General features: G+C 42.7%; 1 protein-coding gene across 2 annotated transcripts in view; it reads right to left on the bottom strand.

Annotated features, from left to right (window-relative positions):
* Positions 1-363: 363 nt before the first annotated feature.
* The window catches only part of PDE1A (phosphodiesterase 1A), a 355,852-nt gene continuing 329,175 nt past the window's right edge, over positions 364-27,040 (bottom strand). For both annotated transcript variants that reach the window (XM_068246998.1, XM_068246999.1), the window contains exons 10-14: positions 25,344-25,464; positions 22,403-22,484; positions 20,490-20,610; positions 17,267-17,454; positions 364-906 (exon numbers count right to left, since the gene is read on the bottom strand). In XM_068246998.1, the coding sequence (XP_068103099.1) occupies positions 854-906; positions 17,267-17,454; positions 20,490-20,610; positions 22,403-22,484; positions 25,344-25,464 (565 nt within the window). In that variant the 3' untranslated portion in view covers positions 364-853. The remainder of the gene's footprint in view (positions 907-17,266; positions 17,455-20,489; positions 20,611-22,402; positions 22,485-25,343; positions 25,465-27,040) is intronic.

Here is a 27,040-nt window from a genome sequence, read left to right as displayed (position 1 = left end):
CAATAATGTCAGAAACACCTGATCTGCTGCATGCTTGTTCAGGGTCTATGGCTAAAAGTATTAGAGGCAGAGGATCAGCAGGACAGCCAGGTAACTGGTATTGCTTAAAAGGAAATAAACATGGCAGCCTCCACATACCTCTCGCTACAATTCTCCTTTAAATCATATTTTGCTTTGTTAACAGTCCTTCTTTGAACCTTCTGATAGATATCTGTAATGTACACAAAGGTGTTTTGTCCAGTCCACCATAGGATGTCATTCTGTAGATATTTGTAGGCCATAAACTGTATAGGTAAACCCAAGGCACTCACTATTTTCACAGTAACCTTATGTTTTCACAAAGCAGACAAAAACAAAGAAAAATTAAAATTAGCCAATTTTTATTAACAGTCTGAAAAAGTGAAAATATGAATCCACAAGGGAACAACAGAGAAAAACATACTGATTTTCCTAGTGTCAAAGACTCTTTCTTTTGAAAGTACCTAAGGATATGTGTGCATAGGTCAACAAACTATTTACACGGCTCTGATATTTACATGCTTTACTTGTGTATATGTGATCGGTTCATAAATAAAATAGTAAATCCCATCATACCGCTGCAGGTACCATGCCTGGAATGAAATCCCAGTCTGCTAACCATTGCTGGGAATCTAATTCTGAAGTTAAATGAAGTTCTCTCCAGTGTTCTAGCAATACCATGTCATCAACAAGAGCCAGATGAAGAAATTGCATGTTGTCCACTTTGGCCAGATCCTCAGGTGTTATCCTTAAAGGGCACATCGGTCTTTCCCTCCGATTACCAGCGTACCACCAGTTCTCTTCTCTATAGTCCATCCACTTTTTCTTCTTTAATTCAGGTTTCCCTGACACTTTCTTCATTGCTCTTAACTGATTTTAAGTTCCTTTCTGTGTAGAAGAAAAAAAAGAAAAAAGTACATTACTGACATATTTACCATCATTAGAAAAATGGACATCATTATGACTCATGTAAAGTAGTAGTAAATATTTAGGATATTTGTATTTTTTTTGGTTTCACAATGCTCACAACAGGGGTGTAACTAAGGAGCTGTGGGCCCCGATGCAACTTTTACATGGGGCCCCTCCAAGCACTCTATACATAACAATTGATACGGCGCATCAAAACCTGCCAATGGCAACTACAGTGTCAGAGGTGCAAGAAGGGGATGGGGAACAGTCTGTTAATGATTACTACTATTCAACACATCTATAGAAGTGATGGTTAACAGCACAGGGCCAATAATGAGTTAATGCTGCGTTTGTGGGAGGGCCCCTCTGGCCTAAGGGCCCGTGTGCAGTCGCAACCTCTGCCACTGGCTCACGGCTTGAAAGAGTCCTTTGTCACTGTCACAGGTACAATTAACATAGTTACGAAGTTAATTACATAGTAGTAACTATGTTAATTAATATAGTAGTGGCCATGCAAGTGAAGTATCACGGTCGCGATACTTCACAGCAGCGGCTGGTATTTAAAGGAGCGCGTGTTGCTATGGAAGCAACGGTCGTAACTAAGTAAGGTACGCTACGCTGCAAGGAGTGAGCGTAGCCTGCATTGTGGCCACTAGCCATAAGGGCTGCTGAAACAGCACTCATTTGTGAATCAACCCCTTGTGTTTTGGCTAATAAGGTTTAACAAGTTATACCTTTTTTTGAATGCTCTTTCCAATGTCTATCTTTAGTCAGTTGTATGACCTAAACCAGACATCCTCATTACTCACTTAACATACTCATGCATTTTTTGTGTAAATTCTCTTTTTATCCTTTTTATTATGCAAAATATTAAATCCAAGCCTTTTACAGCATGCCGGTTATATAGTGGCACATAGTGGCAATGAACATAACTCTGCACATTGTATAATATGAATGTTAGAATCAGGGGTGTAACTACAGATCATGTCGCCCCCTGGGAAGCCTCCACAACGGTTGATCACCTGATCCCCAACTGGGAGGGAGCCTTAACTTCTTCCTTTCCTTTTCCACCTGGGCCCCCATGCCATGCACCTCTGGCTGTCACCACTTACCCCTCTTTAAAAGATCTCCAATTCAGCTCAGAGGTAGTGCTTGGGCAGGGTAGTTTCTAGGCTAAATTGCACCCTCCCCCATGGAGCCAGGTAATAGTTCCCCCCAGCATAGGTAGCCAGGCATAGGTGCCCCAGTATAGATAGCCAGAATAATTGCCCCAGTATAGATTAGCCAGGTAGGTGCTTCCAGTATAAGTAGCCAGTAGAGTTGTCCCCAGTATAGGTTAGATAGGCAGGTGCCCCGGTATAGGTTAGGTAGGTAGGCGCCACCAGTACAGGTTAGCTATGTGGATGCCTCCAATATAGGTAGCCAGTATAGTTGCCCCAGCATAGGTTAGATAGGTACGTGCCGCCAGTATAGGTTAGATAGGTAGGTGCCCGCATTATATGTTAGATAAGTAGGTGCCTGCATTATAAGTTAGATAAGTAGGTGCCTGCATTATAAGTTAGATAGGTAGGTTCCCACAGTATAAGTTAGGTAGGTGCCCCCAGTATAGGTTAGATATGTAGGAGCCCCCAGTATATGTTAGATAGGTAGGTGCCCCCAGTATAGATTAGGTGCCCGCTGTATAGGTTAAATAGGTAGGAGCCCCCAGTATATGTTAGAAAGGTAGGTGCCCCCAGTATAGATTAGATAGGTAGGTACTTGCAGTATAGTTTAGATAGGTAGGAGCCCCAAGTATATGTTAGATAGGTAGGTGGCGCCCGCAATATAGGTTAGATAGGTAGGTGGCGCCCGCAATATAGGTTAGATAGGTAGGAGCCCCTAGTATATGTTAGATAGGTAGGTCCCCCCCATAGATGATGGAGGGGAGAGCTGTGGCCTCACAAGGACTCAACTGCGGGGAGGGAGGCCCGCCCTGAGTGCTGAGGGGGGCGGGGGGTGCAGTAATGGAGACGGAACCGCGGCTGTGGGGAGGCCAGCTCGACTTCTCCCTCCCTTCCTCCCCCTGGGGCTGCTCTCCGTGCTCCACCCTCCACTGCACAGTTAGCACAGGGAAGCCTGGTATAGAGCAGCTCACCTTCCTGCCTTTCCAGTCGCCGCTCACTTGCCGCTAGCCTCCTCCTCTGCATAGCCACTGATACATGCTCTACTTCCTGACTAACAGAAAATAGAGCGTGTATCAGCGGCTATGCAGAGGTGGAGACAAGCGGCAAGTGAGTGGCGATTGAAACGGCAGGCAGGTGAGTTGCTCTATACAAGAAGGTACCCTGCGCTTACTCTGCAGAAGAGGGAGGGGGGGAGCATGGAGGGCGACCCCGGGGAGAGGAAGGGAGAGAGAAGTCAAGCCGTCCTCCCCACAGCCGTGGCTCCCCCCCCCCCAGCACTCAGGGTGGCTGCACGCCTGGCACGGCTCAAAAAACGGGGCTGTGCTTGGCCTTACCTCTTCCAGCATCAGGAACCCGCCTAGCTCCTGCTGCAGCCACTAGGTCTCCTCTGCTTCCATCATGAAAGAAATCTCTCTGTTTATGTCAATTGCTGAGGGATTACCCTCATTTGCTCATATAAGAATGCAAAATTTCCAGCTTCTCAGTGTCACCAGACGTGTTGTACCAACATCAGCTATAGGCTGATTTTTAGTGTGGGTTTTCAAATTCGGGAGAATTACAGTAATTTGGAAACCTGAATTCTCTCACGTACCACACTTCAGCATCCGAAGCAGTGGACAGGGTCAGGAGGGTTCACTCACTTCACACTGTGCTTCACGTAACCCCGATGCTTGCTCCTTCCGACTTGTAAGTGCGGCGTGAACCGCAAGCGAGTGAACTCCCCGTTATCCTGTCCACTGCTTTGGATGCTGAAGTGTGGTGTTCAGGAGAATTCAGAATGCCAAATTAATTCTCCAGAATTTGAACACCAACACTTTACCAATTAATTACACTCGGAAGGGCTGGTTCACTCTGTGAGTGACTGTGCTTAGTTTGCTAATCACCAAATATCAGCAAAGCACTCCAGAAGTGTCACCCTATGAGGGTGTTTTCACTGCAGCGTTTTTGTTTTTGAGAAAACTGAAAACATTCTCCCTGTACCATTTTTAGAGCGATTTTTCTTAAAGTGGACCCAAAGCAAACATTTTTTTTAATTCAAAATATTTAGTAGCACCACTCTGACACATACAAAGATAAACAGTCCTTTAAGCCTATGATCATTTCAGAGCATGCTTTTCACCCTTCTCTTTTTCTTAACTATGGTTATACAGGTGGCAGCCATTACCTCTGAGATTAGTAGGAGGTTTTAGATCATGGGTGTGTTTGTCATCAGCTACCCTGCCTCACAGGGGCATCGTCTATGTGAAATCTCACACAAGCGGAGATCACCTCTTCTGTGACATTATTATTATTATTATTATTTAGTATTTATATAGCACTGACATATTACGCAGCGCTGTACAGTGTATATATATAATGTCACTAACTGTCCCTCAAAGGAGCTCACAATCTAATCCCTACCATTGCCATATGTCTATATTATGTAGTGTAAGTACTGTAGTCTAGGGCCAATTTTTTAGGGGGAGCCAATTAACTTATCCGTATGTTTTTTGAATGTGGGAGGAAACCGGAGTGCCCGGAGGAAACCCACGCAGACACGGAGAGAACATACAAACTCTATGCAGATAGTGCCCTGGCTGGGATTCGAACCAGGGACCCAGCGCTGCAAGACGAGAGAGCTAACCACTACGCCACCGTGCTGCCCATACGCCACCGTGCTGCCCATCAGTAGAAGCCTGTGTTTTGTTTTTTATCTCCACTACTTTGCCGGAAAAATCCCGGCAATATGAAAGTAAGGGGAGGGGTTCCTCCAATAAATGTAAAATATTTTATATTTGTCATCATGCAGCTGAAAAAAGGCTGCTATTTATTATTATAATTTAGAAAATAGATTTTATTTCTGAAATCTTGTATTTTTAATTTGGGTCCACTTTAAAGGAATGTGCAAAAACGCACATTCCTTTAAAAATTGCTTTGCAAAATTCAGTCACAATGGCTAACCACTTAACGATTTGCATTTTGTAGTGTGAACTAGGCCAAAGAGAGCGCATACATGTACTGCCACTGCCTGCTAACATACTGTCAGCTGAAATGATTAGAAATTTTTGTTTTGGCTGTCGAATGTCATATGTTTGCGCGGGTCTTGGAGTTTTATTTTTAACAGCAAAGATTAATTTCAATGGAATTATTGTGTATAATAAGGCTAAGACTACATACTTGAATATTTCCAAACCCATTCAGTAGTTTCCGAGAAACTGAGGAAGAAATTGAGGTTCTAATATACAGCACGTCTTGAATCAAAGCTAAGTGAAGCCATCATCTCTGGGTAATTAGACTGTGTGCTTGGTGCGCGAAACATTAACGTTCTACAGCCCACATTCATTTCAGTAGAAACCGCTGTCATTATCTTCCTTTATTAATGAAACTCCGTTCCCCGGATTGCTTATTTATTTATTTTTAGCAATTTTCCATTTAACATCTCAATTCACTCTCTTCCTAAAAAAATCAAACAATCATTTTCAGATCACATCATTTGCAACAGCCCAGAACTAAAAATGGCCATGACGTCAGTGCTATTTTCCACTCTTGGTCAGAGCTTTACGTCTGAGTAAAATATATTTCCCTTTGATTCAGCAATAGAATTCGGCTCACAGAAGGTAAGAGGTAACCTGACTCCTTATCAATCATATCAGTGAGTATTCCTCAAGCACTAATGGACTGTAGATGGCTTTTTGTCTCCTTGATAATTGCAGCAGACCACATTAGCCTATAAGTTTAAATGCCAAAGAGTCTCTTCAAAGAGATTTGCACTTTTCCAGCCTGGCCTCGTAGCATTGATGGTTTCTCGTTACTGTCTCCCCTTCTGCTTAAATTCTAGGATGTGCATGTCTAATCAGGCTAATTATAGTGCCATATGTTACTTTTATAGTTTCTCCTTTATGTTTGAATGGGAATTATATCAGTGATATATCTTTTGTTTATGGGCTGAGCTGAAATGTGATCGGAGATCATTGGTATGTATTGTTATGGATAAAACCTTTGCACTTTAGTCTGTTGAAGCGTAGACTCATTTACTAGGAAGGAGGTGACGGGCTTTGGGCCCATCAGCAGCCAAGTCTGATGACTTACAGGCAACATGACTGTAGTCTGTGTTTGGAGAGAAACTTGCTGATTGCTATACCCTGAGAGGAGGGATGTAGGGAGGGGTTTGTGGGCAAGGCATTACAACAGAGGAGATAAGGTCAAATATCGGTCTAAAGGACTTTAAAGGGAACCTTAACTGTGGAGGAAAAAAAATCACCCTACCTGGGCTTTCCCAAGCTTCCTGCAGCCGTCCTGTGCCCGCGCTGGTCCTTCGGTGCCCTCCGGTCTCCCTCCGCGGCTAAGTTTCGTTTTCGGCCGACTGCCAGTCATCCTCCGGCAAAGCGTCCTCTTCTTCCACATTCCTCATCGCAAAGAGCCGTAAAGCGCGTCCGCATGACGCAAAACGCGTCATGCGGACGCACTTTACGGCTCTTTACGACGGGGAATGTGGAAGAAGAGAAAAGTAAAGGGAAAGTAAGAAATGGACTGGGGAGCACTAAGATTAGCATGAGGTGTAATTAATTCCAAGTAAATATATGTAATCGATATTCAGAAAATTGGGTCATCTGACACACTGATGCAGTTGTGTCCGCTTTTCAGTTGCACATCCATGTTACAAATGCTGAACAGCGGACAGAAACGTTACAACTGCGTCAGTGGGCTCAGGCCCTAATTCAACCACTGTAAAAGCTGGTGGAGAGATTATCTTGTCTCCAGTTTGGGTGATCAGGCCTTGCTAGAGATCCCAGCCCAGGTGGCTGCCCCAAGACAGCTAAAACTAAGAAACTCCAAAATGGATAAAACTAGGGCCTACATTTAAAGGTGCCCAAAAAGTGCATAAGGAATTAAAATTTAAAGGAGTGTAATAAATGACCAATATAGGCTTAATTAAACTTTTAACAAAGTACCACACAGCACGCATTTCAGTCACATTCAACAATTTACGAACTGCTCTACCAACACTCCTTTTTAAATTTTAACTTGTTTTATTCTGCTTGGGCACCACCAAACCGATACTCACATTTAGAAAACAGAAGCTGGTTGGTTGCCAATTTTTTGAAATGGCATAATTTACAAATTGCTGAGCACTGGTTGTTGATATTAAAATGGCAAGCACACCCAAAGTATATAACTTGTATGCTGTAAACATTATTTACGAAGTCCCAAAAGAATAAGGTGCAATTCCTCAGTTTGTATTTGTAGGGTATTGCCTTTGACCCCAGTAAGCAATTTTATTTATTAAGATATTTTCACTACAGATCCTCTTTAACCCATTAGCAGCTTCAATAGCGTTATTTTGTTTGAGATAAGGGCACTGCTTTTGACCTCCGTTGGCAGAATTTGTTGTGCTGTAAATTCTTAAATTCTTGGAATACTTTGATCTCTCTTTACTAGCAGAAAATATAGAAACTGAAAGCAGAACTCCTGTTATTGTCTCACACTGCCCCCTAGTGACAAGTAGCCATAAATACACATTACGGCAGTACAAATCAGAAGCAAGGAAATGTAACAAAGAAGAAATAAAAAAGTGCTGAAATAAATTGGCCTGGAGCACTTGCAAACCTCTAAATAAATTGGCTGCTGAAGGGTTAAATTAAAAAAATAATTAGTCCTTGCAGCTTTCCATGGATGTCCAAAGAAGTGACAAGTGACAATGGGATCTCAGGTTTTATAGCTATAGGTAATACTTCTTTTCTAGTGGGTGAAGTAGAAAATCCATTTAAATTGTGCTAGGAACTCCTCCTCCCCTTTTACTTCTTCCCTGGTCTTTAAACATAGATTGAGCAGATTTTTATTTATTTGTTGTCATATAGAACATTGCATTGTTGTGGGAGGGTGAACAGTGCATACCAGAGCCTGACTTTCCTCATGACCTTGAGATCTTAAAGAGAACCCGTAACCAAGAATTTAACTTCATCCCAATCAGTAGCTGATACTCCCTTTTACATGAGAAATCTATTCCTTTTCGCAAATGGATCATCAGGGGGCTCTGCATGGCTGACATTGTAGTGAACCCCCTCCCACAGGAAACTATGAGGACCATGGTCCTGGCAGTTTCCTGTCTGTGAACCTTGTTGCATTGTGGGAAATAACTGTTTACAGCCGTTTCCAACTGCCAAAAAAGCAAGCTGCAGCTACTTCCAGTGATATCACCTGCCAGCAGTAAAAATGTCACCATGTAATAATTTAAATGAAGAGAAGGGTCCTGATGACGCGCCACGCTTTATAGGCGCGAAACGGCTGTTGACCTTCTCTCTGCCTGCACCTCTCTACATGTTGATTTTGCCTATGGAATACTTTTAATGGCTCTCGAATAAAAGCTACGTTTTAGCCTGATGTGCACGACCGCTTTCTCTTCTTTTTAAGTGCAGTGAGTATCCCTGGGGAGTTGCACTCAAGCTGTCTAGCCACAGTCCTGTGCACTAATTTCTTCTTATACATTGGATCACCATGTGATAATTGTCAGAATGTAAATCAGGGAGAGGAAAGATTTTTCAATGGGCAAACTAAATCATTTATACATAATTATTGTAAAAAATGAAGCACTTTTTTTTAATACATTGTTTTCATTGGAGTTCCTCTTTAATAACGAGTAGAATTTGGGTGAGCTTGTATGGGCAAAGCTCTCTTCCCTCTTTCACCTCAATATCCCTGCATCTGCAAGTTGTCCCCTCTATGGCTGTACATTTTACAAGATGTGCTATACAATGGTTTATCTTTACTGCCATTGTGTATCCAATGTTTGTACGATAGGTTATTTATTTTTATAACACCACAAAGTTATTAGTGTTATATAAATTAGTCTGAAAAAGGATGCTTGGCCAGGGAGTACAAGGGGAGGGCTGTGTCCTCGCTCCCGCTGACGTCACCAGGAGCGTATTGTACAGGCCCAGTACGGTCTGTGCCTGTGCAGTACGCTCCTGGTGATGTCAGCGGGAGCGAGGACACGGCAACGCAGGCGCAGTTGTTTTCAGACCTTAAAGGGAACCAGAGATGTTGGGGGAAAGCTGTTATACATACCTGGTGCTTCCTCCAGCCCCATACGCACGGATCGCTCCCACGCCGCCGTCATTATTTACCGCCAGTCGGGCGGCAGACGCGGCCAATTGTCCGCATCACAGGGGGCTCCCTCCATATAAGTACCCGTGAGGCTGCATACTGCGCAGCCGCATGCGTACGGGTATGGAGGGAACCCCTGTGATGCTGACAATTGGCTGCATCCGCCGGAAGTGACGGGACCCTGTACCGCCGATACAGGAAGCGGTGGACGGCGGCGTGGGAGCGATCCGTGTGTATGGGGCTGGAAGAAGCTCCAGGTATGTATAAAAGCTTTTTCTGTTTTTAACGAGCGTTCCTCTCTGGTTTCCTTTAAAGAGAATCTGTATTGTTAAAATCGCACAAAAGTAAACATACCAGTGCGTTAGGGGACATCTCCTATTACCCTCTGACACAATTTTGCCGCTCCTCGCCACATTAAAAGTGGTTAAAAACAGTTTTAAAAAGTTTGTTTATAAACAAACAAAATGGCCACCAAAACAGGAAGTAGGTTGATGTACAGTATGTCCACACATAGAAAATACATCCATACACAATCAGGCTGTATACACCCTTCCTTTTGAATCTCAAGAGATCATTGTTTGTTTCTTTCTCCCTGCAGTTCTCATGCACTGAAGTTTCAGGCTGCTTGTTTTTCTCCTGCAAATAGCTTTGCCCTTGTCTGTAATTCTTCAGTATGTGAAAGCCCAGCCAGCTCAGAGGACGATTTATCCAGCTTGTAAAAGATAAGAGAGAAGAGAGAAGCTGCTCTAATCTAAATAATACACAGGCAGTGTGCATAAAGGGGCCTGGAAAGGTGAGTTCATAGCAGAACCACAACACTGAAGAACTTGGCAGTCTTCCAGACACAGGCCGACAAGTCTGACAGGGGAAAAATACATTGATTTATTACAGAGATAGTGATAGCAGAAAGTGCTGCAGTAAAGCAGAACACATTAGAATAGCTTTTGGAACTAGTAGGATGATAAAAAACAGGATGCAATTTTTGTTACGGAGTCTCTTTAAAGTCAGAAATTCCAGAAGTGAACCAGAGGCGGGGCCGGAGCATCGGTGAGTGGCTGCGCGGGCACAGGATGCCTGCGGGGGACCATGAGAAGCCCCGGGTAAGTTCAACTAATTTTCCCCCGACCCGCATACAGTATTCCTTTAATATTTCTATGCTTACTTTTTTGAGAAAAGAGATCCTGACCCCAGCCATAGACAAGGTGCAGTCTATAAGTGTAATCATACAGACACGGTATTGATTGCTGTCATATTTAATATAAACTGCAATCACATCCTGGTCACTGAGGCAGGGTGTGTGCAGTTGGAGTCCTTAGTGCTTCCTGAGGTTTTATGGTCATCATATAGTTTATTGATGTTGTTATGTTTGCTGAATGTGAACTCACTTATGGGTTTAATCATTGGAATATCTGTTCTCAGGCATGGCCATTTTATGGCTGCTATGTGAGCTGTCATGGAAAAATCTCATAAGGCATTGTACACAAACATCGTAATAAAGTCAATGTTTTCTATGGACACACACACAAATAGGTATAAAAAAAAATCCCCAGTTGAGGCAGATTTTACATAGGTTAGAACAATGATTAAAGCCCGGTACACACTTTCAGTTGCTGCACACTTTCAATTATGACTGGCCAATCTCTGACCAATTTTACCACTTTCATGCGATATGAGAGTTTACCGACACAATCTACTCATAGTATTCAAAATCTGCTAGCCCTCAAACCACAGAGGTGGTAAAAGTGGTCGAAGATTGGCCAATCATAACTGACATAAATCATAAGTCTATACCAGGCTTTAGCATAGTAAAATTCATCCAGACCCAGTTAAGCCTGTTTCGGTAGCCATACATCAGGCAACTTGGCTGCCAATCAACCATTCAATTCAATTACTGTAATTGAATCGGATGAAAATCGGTGCAGCCAAGTGCATGCCTGAAAGACAATGCGACCAATTTTAGGACTAAATTGGTCGCATAAGTTGATCGCGCATGCTGCAAGATGTTGGGCTGACTTGCTCGAGCGGGTGCGTGGCATTAACAGCGTGCAATTTCGGGAAAATCAACGAACGCGACGAAACCCCCGGCACTGTCCCCCCTAATGTTAATAATCCCTTCCCGGTGCCCAGTGCAGGTTATACATTACGTTTCCGCTGCCTCCACTTGTCCCCCATAGATCCGCATGCATAAACGATTACCGCATGTGTTATTGCCAAAGCGGTAAATTACCGCATGGTATGTTGTTGATAGTGGATTCATAAAGTTTTACGCCTGTTTTTACGCATGTTTTACCGCATGCGGTAATAGTGCGCTAATGAAAACGTTGTTTGTGTCGGTAAACTGAATCAAGTGAATTCATGAAAAAAAAGGGGGAGTGAGGAAGTGATAAATAACGTATTGTTATCGCCAACAAAGACCTGGTGAGTTTGTTCTACTCAGTAGCATTTTAGGTGACAAATGGAGCCCTTTCAACTTAATGTTATGAAATGTTTAAGGATACAGAGGAGGAAGGGTGGTTGTAATATTACCCAGGTTTTTAGAAATTGTACAGAGTTAGATGAATAAATATATATATATATATATATATATATATATATATATATATATATATATATATATATATATATATATATATATATATTATAATTAATAAGTCACGTGCGTCTAAAACTGCATTAGGAAAACAGCGGCAAACTACTGCACTCAGCAAATTATACCGAGAGCTTTCCGCACCATACCGCACACTTAGGCCCCGTTCACACTGCATGCGTTTCCAGCCGCGTTTTGGAAATGCGTGCAGGTAGCCGACACGCACGACATCAGACATTGCATAGAGTGCAATGTCTGATGTTCACACTGCATGCGTTCCGGACCTGTGCGGTCCGGAAACGCATGCTGCACGCATTTTTTGTAAAAACGTGTGGCTGTCCCATTCACTTTTCAGTGATGGGATCAGCCACGCAACGCACACAAACGCGGATAGCGTGCATTCGCATGCGTTGCGTTCCGCATGCGTGGCCATCCGCGTTTGTGATGTGAACGGGGTCTAACTGAATACTTACTGACTGCTACCGCAATCACCTCGCACTCAGAATTTGTTTTATGAATTCACTGCAAAACCCTCATTTACCGCTAGCGGTAATTTCCCACCCTTCTCTGAACTACCACACTCACTTTTATGAATCGAGGCCAATATGGGGTTTGCAACTTTTTAGATTAATGCAGGTGTGCTTTAACCAGTGACTGATTAAGAAACGTTTGCACTGCTACTTCTACTTTGCAGATTGTTAATAATCACTCAAATTGTAAGGGACTGTAGGGGCAAACCCAGGATTTTCAAGGAGGGGATTCCTGAAAGGTCTCCCTCAGCCCCGCACAATATAATAATATGGTAGGACATCATGCTGGGTACACATCATGCAATTTCCTGTCCGACTGACAGGATCTGACAATTATATCCTAAGTGTCCGATCTGCTCCCGATCGACAACGAAATCAATCAGGAGTAGTTTGGATACAGATAATAATGAGGACAGGCAACATTGCGAATTAAGGGGAAAGTGAAGCATTCACACAGCAAGGCACAGGGCTGTGCTCATACCTGACTCTGTTAAGTTCCCCAAGGGGGTAGTGCTGAGAGCTGCAGGATACCTGCAAATATTCTGGTGTCTCAACCTGTGCCTGTCCCCAGACACTACACCAGCCCTTGACTGAGGCGGGAATTCTGGGCAGCTGTAATCCCCTCCCCCCCCCCTGCGTTTGCCTATGGACTGGCATCCATCAAGTCAATCATCCAGCTGACTAACTTAATTTTTTAAAGGGAATCTGAAGTGAAATAAACCTATGTTATAATGATTTTCTTGTGTAGTACAGCTAAGAAATAGAACATTAGTAGCAAAGGTATGAGTCTCATATTGTTTCCAGTACAGGAAGAGTTAAGAAACTTCATTTGTTATCTATGCAAAAGAGCTTCCCTGAGCTCTCCGACCAAGCTTGGTCAGCTACAATGCTGTTTTCTGAAGCACTTATCTCAACCTGTCTCTCACTGTTTCTTACTTGTTCTAGGTTTTACCGCAGGAAAGTTCAAAGGGTCATTAGCTCTGCCCTGTTTCATAGTTTAAAATACAGAGTGTTGTTTGTAAATTGCAAATATAAGAGAATGATGCAATGCTATATATAAAAAAACTATATAGCTGAAAATAAAAATATGAGACTCTTTTCTTTGCTACTAATGTTCTGTGAATTATCCCTACTACACATACAATTTATTATATCGCAAGTTTTTTTTGTCGCTTCAGTGTCACATTCATAACATAAAAATTGATTGAAACTGTTATATTCATGACAACCATTGCATTTTCTGTGACCGTTCTGTTTCTCTATAATGTTCATTTCTATCTTGTATATTTCATTATGTATATTTTTGTATTACAGATAGTCTAAAGGTCCCAGTTTAAGAATTTAATTTGAAGAAAGTGCAAATATATTTTGAATTGTGTACTCAATTTTTGCCTAGAGTGCTTTAAAGGAATACTTAAGTCTAAAAAAAAATATTTACTCACCCGGGGCATCCCTCAGCCCCCTGAAGCTGGATGGTGCCCTCGCAGCCAGGGCCGGGCCGAGGCATAGGCTGGAGAGGCTCCAGCCTCAGGGCGCAGTGTAGGAGGGGGCGCAGAATTCATTCAGCTGTCATTCCTAATTGTGTTTGAAGCAGAAAGAAATAAGAAAAGGGGATACATGGCAGTGACTGCAAGCCAGATAACTAGATATTAAGGTGTTGGGGAGGTTGTGGGCCCATGGGGGCCTCTTAGTCTAATAGCAATCAGGGTGTGACGGCTGGGGAGGCAGGGATGGAGGGGCGCACTTTGGTGTCTCAGCCTTGGGTGCTGGAGGACCTTGTCCCGGCTCTGCTCGCAGCCCCGCTCCGATTGTCCTGTCCCCACCGGCGGCTACTTCCGGGTTCGGCGACAGCCACCGACAGGCTGGGAATGCGAGTGATTTTCCGCGTTCCCAGTCGCTATACCACCCTCTATGCTGCTATAGCATTTTGCTAAGAGCCACTTTACTGTAAATGCATTTTAACAGGAAGAATAAGAAAAAAAACGGAAAAAATCATTATTTCTCAGTTTTCAGCCATTATAGTTTTAAAATAATACATGCCTCCATAATTAAAACCCATGTATTGTATTTGCCCATTGGTCCCGGTTATAACACCATTTAAATTATGTCCCTATCACAATGTATGGCGACAATATTTTATTTGGAAATAAAAGTGCATTTTTTCCGTTTTGCATCCATCACTATTTACAAGCTTTTAATAAAAAATAAATAGAAATATTTCATCTTTACATAGATATTTAAAAAGTTTAGACCCTTAGGTAAATATTTATGTGTTTTTTTTATTTATTATTGTAATGTTTTTTTTAATTATTATTATACATTTTATTTGGGTATTTTTGGGAGGGTGGGATGTAAAAAGTAATTTTTTTAAATGTAAATATATGTTTGTTTTATTTTTTTTTGTATGTAGCTGTAGTTTTACTTTTTGGCCACAAGAAGTAACACGTACACTTAGAGGGACGTAGGGAGACATAAGAGTCAGAAAAAGCGAAGCTTCCGAGAGAAGCTGTCGCTTTTTCTGCGGGGAAGAGGAATCAGTGATCGGGCACCATAGCCCGATTCACTGATTGCCTGGCTAACGAACCGCGGGCCAGGAGCGCGCGTGCATGCGCGAGATCGGCCGCCGGAGCGCGCGCATGTGCACATGGCCTCCTGGACGTACAGGAGGCGAAAGTAGTTAAAGAGACACTGGAGCGAAAAAAAAATTATGATATAATGAATTGGTTGTGTAGTATGGATAATTACTAGAACATTAATAGCAAAGAAAATATTCTCATATTTTATTTTCAGTTACATAGTGTTGTTTTTTTTTTTTTATAACATTGCATCATTCTCTAATATTTGCAGTTTACACACTACTCAGCATTCTAAACCATTCTACATAGTAGGTAAGTGAACTTTTGAACCCTTCTCTGCAGAGAAAAAGAAAATACAGTGCCAGACACTTGAGATAACAAGCTTCAGAAGACAGAGCTCTCTGCAACTTTGAAAGTCGTGGAGCTCAATGCCTCATTTGCATAGATAACAACTGGAGTTTCTTAACTCTCCATGTCCTGGAAACAATATTAGACTCTGCTTCTAATGTTTTATTCCTTAGCTGTACTACACATACAAATCATTATATCATTTTTTTTTCACTTCAGTTTCTCTTTAAACACAGGAAGCGGATCCGCTTCCACTTGTGAGAAACACGAATTGTACACAGATCTGTGTGCCGCGGAATGCAAGACAGAATGCAAAATCACAACTTGGCACATTTTTCCTGGACCGGACGGGAAAATGTGTCCAAATAACCCCTAAAGGGGTTCTGTGGATAGTAAAAAAAAAACAAAAACAGACAGTTACCTGGGGCTTCTATCAGGCCCCTGTAGCTGTCATGTTCCGCACCGTCCTCCTACAATCCTCCATTCCACGCCGCCGGTCCCGGTCTAATTATTCCTCTAGCGCGACTGGCGGCTGTGGCCACGCACGTGCTCGCTCCTGGTCGCGTCTCCGGGAGCTTACTGCGTACTGTGTCTGCGCAGTAAGCTCCCGGAGACGCGAGTGGGAGCGCGCACTATTCGTCGTATTAGACAAATGATTGACCTGTGCCGGCAGCGGGGAACGGTGGATCGTAGGAGGTCGGCGTGGAACACAACAGCTACATGGGACCGATAGAAGCCCCAGGTAAGTGTCAGTTTTTGTTTCTTTTTACTATCCAAAAGAACCCCTTTAATTAAAGAAATCCACTTGAGCAGGCACCGTCACGATATAAATAAGCTCTTTATTGATCACATGGGTTAAAAAGCAGTTAACCCATGTGATCAATAAAGAGCTTACGCGTCACGCGTACCCTCGTATGCGCCATCACGTAGAGGACGTGAGGTCAGAGAAAGGGCGGAAGTACCACAAGGGTACTACCGCTGAACCGCCCGCTGCCCGGCCTCAACGCGTCTCCTAGTAGTCACTGCCAGCCAGCCACAGCAGGTACTATTAACTTTCCGCAAACTTTACAGCAGGTACTATTAACTTTCCGCAAACTTTTTTTTATGGGGAAGCGGGCAGAGGGGGGGAGCGCTAGCGGAGGGGGTGGGGGGAATTTCCGACCCCCCCCCCACAATCGGGGCATGCTCCCCCCTTATGCCTGCGACCCCATAGGGCCCCCAAAAGCGGCATGTTCGGGGGTCCCATTGACTTCCATTGAGTTCGGGGTTCGGGCCGAACATGCCGAACATCTGGCCCATGTTCGGCAGAACGGACCCGAACCCGAACATCCAGGTGTTCGCCCAACACTAGTGCTGTTCTCTTCCTTTTTATATTCAGAGGATCTGTGAGTGGCAATGGCGGGGGCATTAGGAGAGGGGAAGCCTCTGCACTATCCAGACGCTTCCCTCTACCTAGGTAAAAATCTCTTTATTTATTTATTTTTGTCGGGCCACCTTTGGTTCACTTTTTAAAGAGGAACTGTAGTGAAGTGAAAATAACAACATTAATAAAATTGCTTATTTTTTAACAATATTTATTTACAGATTATTTATTTAGTCAGTGTTTGCCCATTGTAAAATCTTTCCTCTTCCTGATTTACATTCTGGAGATTTTGCACATTATTTCCCACAATGCAATGAGGTTCACAGACAGCAAACTGTCAGGACCATGGTCATGACATCACACTGTGGAAGGGGTTTCTCCACAATATCAGCCCTACAGATCCCTGATGAGGGATTCCCCTATTCGAGAAAAGGTAAAGATTTATCGTAGGAAAGGGGGTATTAGCCACTGATTGGAATAGAGTTCAATCCTTTAAGTTCTTCTTTAAATATAGAGTTTCAATCTTTTGTGAATCATTGTATTCTTTTTACTTACATTTTACACAGCATCCCAGTTTTTTTTCTATGAAAATGAGGTTGGGGTCTTTATGAAGCTTGCCTAACCTGCATATGTTTTCGCTTTTGCAACCCCCATTTGTTGGGCATCAGATAATGTACCCCCAGTCATACCTTGTACTGCCAGTTCTTTCCATCGTTCCTTGTTCTGCTGTATGATTTCAACCAAATTCTTTTTGAATGTTTGTAAGTCCACAGTTACCAAAGAGTATTCCGTTACTGACCCTCCATCAGTCTGCGAGGTCCGAACGCAAGGTTTCCTTTGAGTGTCCGTACCACGTCCAGCTTCAGTATTATTCAAACTACAAAATAAATAGGTTTTTATAGCTTTTTTTTATAGCTATACAAGTAAACGTTGCAATATAATCTGTTATTGGTGAACTTGAGCCTGCAGCAGAATACTTCCAGCGCCGGCGCTGCCATTAAGGCAAAGGGCCCCCGACCGATGCCAGGTCCCTCCAAGCTGCAAGACCTCCCCCCCAGGTGGTCTCCCCCGACTGCTCCCGAGTCCCCGGGGCTCCTACACAAGGTGTAGCTGCATTGTAATAGCTCACCTGTGCCGGCGTGCTGCTCTGTCCATGTTTTATCTTCATCCCCGCTGCCTGCCTTTTCTCCATGATCCGTTGCAGGTTATTTACACATAACATTTGCCTAATGGAGAAGAGGCAGGCAGTGGGCCTTAAGACCAAGTACCTGTTGGGAAAAGTGAGTTAATACAATGCAGCTACACATCGTGCAGGGGCCCCAGGGAGTGGACTAGCGGAGAGCACGGGGGAGTGCAGTAGCCATTCCGAGGGCCGCTAGCCATTCCTAGCGATCGCCACGAGGAGACTGTTAGACGGCGATGCCATCTGTTTACAAGGTACTGTCTTTCTGCTACCTGCCTTGACAAAGGGTACCCTTAGTGGCCCGAAACGATCGACTGCAGGCTGGACACGTATTGCACATGTATGTGACGGAACACTAAACTGATCACTGGTTGTTCCATCAAGTCTGTGTGCGGACTTTTTCTTCATACTTTGTATTTACATGGTACAGCGCTGCAATCTAAGGCAGCACTGTACTGAAGACCCCCTGAGACACTCAGGAGTGATCCGCTATCATAGGCTGAAGCCTATGACAGCCGAGTGTGGGGGTTTAAGCCCTAGTCCTTAAGTGGTTAAAGTGATTGGACCCACAGGGGCTTACGGCAGAACGAGTGGAGCTCTCGTCATTTAGCAGGCATAAGTTCAACAGCGCTCACTATGCTACTCTGATAAAACACTCTAACGCTGATGAGGCATGTTAACTCTAATAAGACACGCTATTTGTTATAGTGAATTAACCCCATTATGTCTTATATATTGGTGGGCCAAGAGCAATCATCACTGCTTCTGATGCCACATTGTCGCACGTGCATCTGAAAAATAAGAACTAAAAGGTAGATAAAAACTAAAAAAAAGCATAGCAATGTACTAAATAAGCATTGTTTGGTAGATATAAGTGTTACGTTTAATATATTACCAGTAGCAGGCACAATCTAATGGCATTATAGTTATTTTTTTTAATAGCAGAGTTTTGATACATTACCCTTTAAGCTATAATATCAAGCGCCAGGTCTTCACTAATAATCAGGGCTGTTTCTATCTAGTGAAAATGGGGCCATGGGGCAAAATTAACCCCACCCCCCCATAAACATCATTAGTGTAGAGGCCCCTTTATTTGTGGTAAATCCCTCTATGGTCCCCCGAATCAGCTGCCAGGCCCCTTTATGTCTCAGGTCTTCAACTATATAGTGATCCCCAGGGCCCCCACAGTTTTCGGCAGCATAGCAACTCACCTGTCCGGGCTGCCATGCTCTTCCATTACTCCATGCACCACCATCTTCATCCTCACAGGGGCGCCTCTCCTCCGTAACCCGATGCATGTTGTTACATCATAAAATACTGCGGCCAGGTCACTGAGAAGATGCAGCCAGTGGGGATGAAGACGAAAATACACAACAGTGGAGTGCACCAGCAAAGACAGGTGAGTCGCTATGCTGCCAAAAAGTGTGCAGGGACCCTGGGGACCACTATATAGTTGGGGCAGGGCCGGATTTCTGGCAAGGCCACCTAGGCCATGGCCTAGGGCACCAGAAATTTAGGGTCGGCTCAGTGAGGGGCAGTAAAGCTGTTCTATGGAGCCATCCCTATCTACAAGGACAGATTTACCCTTTGAACTCTCTGTCCTGTACTTTTGCCATCCATGTAAGACCTGTAAGCTCTATCCTGCAGGTACACATCAGCTTAACTCTCATGGTGACACAATGGGTCCATCATTAAAGAGATGGCAAACATAACATAAAAGTTCTTAAGGAAAACATAACTTATCTATACGCATATTACTAAAATAGTTATTGTCTGTGGCATCCAATGATGGAGAGTAAGGATAATTCTCATTGGGACACACAGAGATAACAACCATACAGACGGTATAGTTGGCCTTGGGCGGTAAAAAGTACAAATCCGGCCCTGAGTTGGGGTAGACCTGGGTGGCCCAGCAGCGTTCAAGGGCCCTGGGGAAATTGCCCAGGTTGCCCCTATGGAAGCGCTGGCCCTGCTTATGATTATGAACTAGTAAGTTGTGCAGAGAAATAGGTGTTAGAACCCCTTCTACAACCTGTGATTCTACAATCTCCATTTCTCAGTCCATTTCTGTAACATGAGTTCATTTAATTAGTAGAATTTGTTTTAGCATCTTGTTAAACAATCTGCAAGTCGTTACATCTTGGATCTGAAGAAGAGATTTTATCTTTTTATCTTATCTGAAACATCACTGGTTCATAAATAAAAAAAGCATCAATGCTGAACGTATATATTGGCGCCATGAGTGCAAAAAAAATCCACATCTAATTTTGTGAAATAAAAAAAAAAAAGTAGAAAAACTATACGAGATCCAGAAAGATCAACAAGAATGAACAAACAGCTAGTGGAGCAAAATTTAAATTCACTCAAGTATTCACAGCCAATACGTTTCAAAACTGCACATTGTAATTACAACCGGTTACCACTAGATGTCAGGACTGCCTAAGAAAGAGTACATGAAAAAAAAAAAAAAAAAGGAAAACCTTTGTGCTGAAAAAAATCAAAAATAAAACAATGATAGGCAAAAAAATAAAAACACTAACATCCTTATTAGCTAGGATTGTGATTTGAAAGCTGGGGCTAGCCAATCACTGAATAAGTGAGCTGCTGGCTAAACGGGTTTGTTTTGCTCATCCCAACTTCTGCTTCCTGGATGGGGCTAATTAACTATTTGACAGAATGTTTGCTCCATTACAAAAAAAAAAAAGTTATTTAATTTTGACATACGGTACCTGGATTTCTCAAAGATGGGAAGGTCAGATTTTCCAGCTTCCTCTATAAGAGGAATAACAATTCTTTCTGTGGAGTCCGTTAGAAGTGTGAATGTTGGCTCCACTATGAAGTCTATGAACCCTAAAAAATATATATAGCAAGATATTTTCAGTAAAATAAATATACAAAATATCCACGGATTTCAACTTGTGATATAAAAAGTACTGTAAAAGTTCAGTGCTAGGCCCCTTCCCCACTTGTTGTGTGTTGCTGATCGCATTTTCAGCAACACACAGTGTGTGCGATATGCAAGACATCAGAAGTGTAAAAACTGTACTGTCTGCTGTTTCACACCATGCGTTGAGCTTCAGCGCTGTAACGCAACCCAACGTCGCATGCAAGTTTGTGAAAAACCAGTGCAATTCCATTCATTATAAATTTACGTGATACCATTCTTTGGTCGATTGGAAAAGGAAAAACTATCAACCCGAAAGTTCTATTTTATGATCAGATTTAAGAATGTAAAACCTTCTTAGATCTTTCCGTTAATGGGAACAATCAATAATTGACTTTCGATTAGTTATGATTGTTCAAATTGCGTCGAAAGATCGCATTTGATGAAACAAATTGTACCCTTAATGGGCACCTTAAGACAGAGAAGGTTAGGGTTAGCCACAAGGGAGAAGTTAGGCTAAAGTTAGGTGAGGCAAGGGAGCTAGGGAAGCATTAGGCTAGCTGAAGTAGCATGCTAATGTAAAAAGTGAAATTCCTCATCTTAGCTGTGGTCAAATGTAACCAGCTTAGCACTAGAACTGGTGCAATTTTCTTCCAAAGTAAGTTACAGTGGTTTGCAAAAGTATTCGGCCCCCTTGAAGTTTTCCACATTTTGTCATATTACTGCCACAAACATGCATTAATTTTATTGGAATTCCACGTGAAAGACCAATACAAAGTGGTGTACATGTGAGAAGTGGAATGAAAATCATACATGATTCCAAACATTTAAAAAAAAAAAAAAGTAACTGCAAAGTGGGGTGTGCGTAATTATTCAGCCCCCTTTGGTCTGAGTGCAGTCAGTTGCCCATAGACATTGCCTGATGAGTTCTAATGACTAAATAGAGTGCACCTGTGTGTAATCTAATACAGCTACCCTGTGACAGCCTCAAAGGTTGTCTAAGAGAATATTGGGAGCAACAACACCATGGAGTCCGAAGAACACACCATATTGTGATCTATGCTTCTTCTGAGCAGGGTGTTTGTAGCATGCTGGCTTGTTACAATTATTATTAACCCCACCTCCCATTCTTCTCTGCCATGAACTGATTAAAGAATCATTAACCTGAGGCGAGAATGATATGGAAGCTGAAATATTTATTTCCTTTTAAACAATGCAAGTTGCCTGGCTGTCCCCCGATCATGTGTCTCTAATACTTTTAGCCATAGACCCTGAACAAACATACAGATTCGGTGCCCCAAATGACTGTATTAGCCACATGCTTGTTTCAGGGTTGTGGGACTAATGATGCCAAAAGATGAACAGGACTGCCAGGCAACTGATATTGTTTAAAAGGAAATTATGGAAGTCTCTACATCACTCTCACTTCAGGTACACTTTAAGTACATAATCTAATTTTTAGGTTGATGCTATATTAACCCTTGGCAAGTAATCACTTTTGGTCTCATGACTCAGTTAATTTGAACAATCCTTGGTTGTCAGTGCCAAGCTAAAAATGTGTCAGTTGATTTGCCCATATCATTAACATTTCTGGTTCCTGTAACATCAAAATTTAGATACTCCATTACTTTTTTGCCAATTATTGTTGGTTGTTAAATGCTACTGCGCTTAGAAAATGTAATTTGCAGCTCACTTCATTCAGGTGTAAAACAGCAATACTTTCTTCCCATCTGTCCAAAGAAGGAAGGAGTGGCTCACCTATTTGCGACTGCGCCACCAGGGTAGATTTTCTATCGCAGAGAGGAGAGAATGGAAGCCCTAATTCAGCCTCTTTGTCTCCCTGTAATAAAATATACCTGTTGTAAATATTGGTGCTCAGGGTTCTTTAACTGAAGATTTTGTAAACACAATCAGATGAGATCATAGATATTGATAGCAGGACACACCTCTTCTGTGATATGCAAAGAGTAGACAAGAATACAGAGCGTAACACTTCTGTTGTATATAATGGTAAATGAACAGCAACTTTGAGATCTAACGAAAACCATTATGTACAAAAAGGAGGAAGTTCGATTAGAGCTTTGCCCTGTCTTTTTTTTTTTTTGTGCTGAATGGAGTTGCCATTTTATAGCTTTTTCACCTACAAGTAATTTTTTAGATTTTTTGCAGCTGGAGAGCTGGATCATTACTTAGCTTTTTATTTACCAAGGCAAGGTCTTAACTCTCTGCACCTGATTTACAAGTATTCTTACTTCTTCTATCTTTTCCCTAGATGATTATGTTTAAAGTGGTATGATACATTGCTAACATTTCAGTATCTACTCTCAGCTGCATAAAAGAACATTTGAAAGGATTCCTTAAAGTGAATTCTGTAACAAATGACAGAAATGTATGAAACTTTCAGCTGTATTGCCTTCTTCATAAAAATGAAATAAACAATCCGTTAGAAGGTGGCGCTTCACAGCTTTAAGTCAAAGCAAAGTTTCAAAATGCAATCTATGAGCATTCAGATCTTGTGATGTAGTTATATTGTATAATTGTGGACTGAAGAATATGGCTTAACCTCCACCACACCCGATAGTTTGGCACTCGCCAAATGGATAGACCCAGTAAGGTCTGCATGCATTTTGGGACACTTAATGCCAACTCCCCTTCCCTCCAACCCCTCTGAATCTACAGCGAGAATGCCAGACACACTCTCCTCTTCACTATTGATACCCTTTTCCTCAGCAGTCAGGCGCAAGATATATATAGGTTCAAGATATATCTTGCACTTGACTGCTGATGAAAAGGGAGAGTGTGTCTTGGATTCTTGTTGCGGATCTGGAGAGGTGTGTGCGTGTGGGGGGGGGGGGGGGGGCGTCATTAAGTGTCCTAACGTGCATACAGATCTGGCTGGGTCTGTCCATTCTGGCAAGCCCCAAACTACTGGGTGTGGTGGAGGCTACGCATTTTTGGTCAATATTTTTGCAAAAGGTGTGTGTGGGAACCAGGGGCGTAACTAGAAATTACTGGGGCCCCCTGCAAAACCTTGGATGGAGCCCCCTCCCCCTGCACACTGAGTAGGGACTATCTACAAATCTTTGTCGACAAAACTTTGTATGATTCGTTATCAATGGCTGAGTAGATGCAGTCGTTAGAACAATTGTGCAGAGTGCAGAAAGTGTTTTCTCTCCTTGCCCTTAGTTGTCAGTCTCTCATGACAGGGCCCCCTGTATCTTCTGGGCCCCCATGCGGCTGCATCCCTTGCAGGGTGTATTGCTAATGGACTGGGAACTACATTCCAAGAGCTGGATGCTCATTGATTGCATTTTGGAGCTTGATTATATATTTCACACAATAAGCAATAAGTAGAAAAAAAGTTCATTTGGGCTTTACGAAGGCAATGCTTTACACAATTATTGCTTACTTTAGAGGATGTACTGAACAGAGCAGTATATGGATCAGTAACGGTCCATTATAAAGAATATTTCCATGTTCATCAAAAACTATTGTACAGGCAGTCCCCTACTTACAATCTACTGAAGTCACAACAAGGCTGATTCACAGTGGTGTAGCTAAGGAGCTGTGGGCCCCAATGCAAGTTTTACAATGTGGCCCCCATGCACTCTATACACAACAATTTATACGGCGCACCAAAACCTGCCAATGGCAACTACAGTGTCAGAGAGAAGAAGGGGATGGGGAACAGTTTGTTAATGATTCCCACTATTCAAAGTATCTATAGAAGTGATTATTATGAGCAAAGGATCAATAGAGAGCTAATACTATAGTTGAGGGAGGGCCCTTTTGCGGTCGCTACCTCTGCAACCCCTATTGCTACACCCCTGCTGATTCACTAATAGTCCTTAATATTACACATTACCACAGCATTGCTCACATGACCCACTCTGCTGGCATGAGCTCCGGTAATATTGCCACACACTTTCTGCACACAGCAATATTAGCGGCTATAAGTTAAACAACCTCAACATTTAATACATCCGAAAAACGTTGTCTCCATGTACAAAATATACAGTACTGTTGTTATGACATATTTTTATTGTTCTGTGCAGGGCTGTGGAGTCGGTACAAAAATCATCCGACTCTGACTCCTCAGTTTATAAAAACATTGAATCCAGGTACCTAAAATTCCTCTGACATCCGACTCCTCAACTCTGACACCTTAGTCCAATACTTACCAGGGCTGTGGAGTTGGTACAAAAATCATCCGACTCCGACTCCTCTGTTTATGAAATCACTGACTCCAGGTACCAAAAATTGCTTTGACTCCGACCACTTGACTCTGACTCCTAGTCTAATACTTACCAGAGCTGTGAGTTGGTACAAAAATCATCCGACTCCTCAGATAATGAAACCACTCCGACTACAATTCCAGGTACCCAAAAGTTCTGAAACCTTGGCTCCGACTCCACATTCCTGGTTGCATGTCACAGTATTGTATAAACTGTTGTAGCTTTAAACCAATTAAAAGCACATTGAAAACAACAACAAAACATTATTTATGCCAAATTTCCAAATCCAGAATTGTCTGAAACTAAATTATTCATCAATGTTTCCCATGACCCGGCTTACAAACAACCTCCCGGAATGGAACCTGTTTGTAAGTAGGGGCCGTCTGTAATCATACTGTATAGTTAGCCCAACCTTCCTTATTCCACTGAATAATCATGTTGTGAATGGAATATTGAACTAGCACCTGTCGGAAGAACTCCTCCATCAGTAAGTCTGTCCACTTCTGATGCATGTCCCATATTTTGGCTGGATGGCTGATGTCTGCAGCGTGAAGAATCAAGGACATGGCTTTCGATTTGTCAATTCTGTCAGGTAAACAACACAGTAGCATTATTCTGTGAAGGGAGGATTTGGCAATGAAAGAAAATATACAAGGGCACGTCAGGTCTGCTTTGTCTGCTGCTAAATAGTACAATGAGCTGCCATAACCAGTACTGAGAGAGAAAGACCTTCACGTGTAACTGATATTTGCACGGTACTATCTGTTGCTAACATTTATGTAATTTTTTTGGCTTATGAAGTTAAATAATAATTTTAGCAAGGCTTCTCCACAAGGATGTCTGAGCTGTTACCTAATCCAGATGGAAACTTCTCACACAATGTAATTAATGGCTGCTGAATTTATTACAGCGGTGCTGCATTCCTCCCAACTTTTTGAGTTAAGAAAGAGGGACACTTAAGCCACGCCCCTGCCACACCCCTAATCACGCCCCCTGCACACCCATAGTCATGCATACCATAAAGGTTTTATCAAAAAACTGGTCCTTTCTATACTGGTTATATCGATTTAAAGCATGTTGTTTAGCGTCAATCAGGAGCGTAACTAGACATCACTGGGCCCCCCCGCGAAACTTTGGATGGGGCCCCCCCACCCCCTCGCTTTCTGTACAGGAAAACTGAGGACCAATGTGTTTTCCCCATGCAGATAAAAACACCTAGACTTAAAGGAAACATCAGGCAATCTATGCTACCCCCAGATCTACTTACACGGGGCTTCCTCCAGCCCCTTGCAGCTGACAAGTCCCTCGTTGCAGCTCTGCTCCCAGTACATACATACACACACAGCCGTATTATTTTACTACATGAGCGCACATGCTATATGGAGGAACAACAATGACATGCTGAACAGAAGATATAGTATTCATTCACTGTAACTTTGGCAAAACATTCACAATGTCACTGATTGATACTGTTATTACGGGATCTTGGAATTCATTGAGACAACAAGCTCTCAATGAAGCAGCAACAGACAAGAAGCTCTCAATGAAGCAGCAAGACATCAATCTCCACTCCACTGTGTTGTAAAAGTAATTAGAGGCCACAAGGTCATTAGCCCTGTGTGTGATAAGAATCTAGGAATCCTTTTGAAGTAATTACTGAAAAGGAAAAGTCTACAACTTTTTTTCAAAATGTGACTCTTTTGTTTTTTAGGTTGTACATAGAGACATCAGAACTTAGCTGCAGTGTGAGACAGATGTTTTTTACGAACCCTAGGGAGCAGGGACAGTGTACAAATTCCAAAGTGTGTATGAGTCCTTATTTGTGTGGTGGACACATGAAGTCAATATAACAATGGTGCGAGAGATGAATACGTTTTTTCACTCCATGCCCTTAGCTGTCAGCCTCTCAAACTTTTCCCCCCATGGGCCCCCTGTGGCTTCTGGGCCCCCCTGCGGAGGCATCCCTTGCAGGGTCTATTGTTACGCCCCTGGCATCAATTAAAAACATTTTTCAGTACAAAAAATACATATATTTACATTGATCTGTACATGAGTCCTGAAAGGGACAGATGAGAAAAAAAAGGACACAGGGACTGGGTTCCCAAAGAGGGACTGTTCCTCCAAAAGAGGGACAGTTGGGAGTTATGGTGCTAGATTTGCT

This window comes from Hyperolius riggenbachi, chromosome 7 (genome assembly GCF_040937935.1).
Source record: "Hyperolius riggenbachi isolate aHypRig1 chromosome 7, aHypRig1.pri, whole genome shotgun sequence".
In the NCBI taxonomy this organism is placed as follows: domain Eukaryota; kingdom Metazoa; phylum Chordata; class Amphibia; order Anura; family Hyperoliidae; genus Hyperolius; species Hyperolius riggenbachi.
The sequence above is the reverse complement of the archived record's forward strand: the minus strand, read 5'-3'. Positions and strand labels throughout refer to the sequence as shown.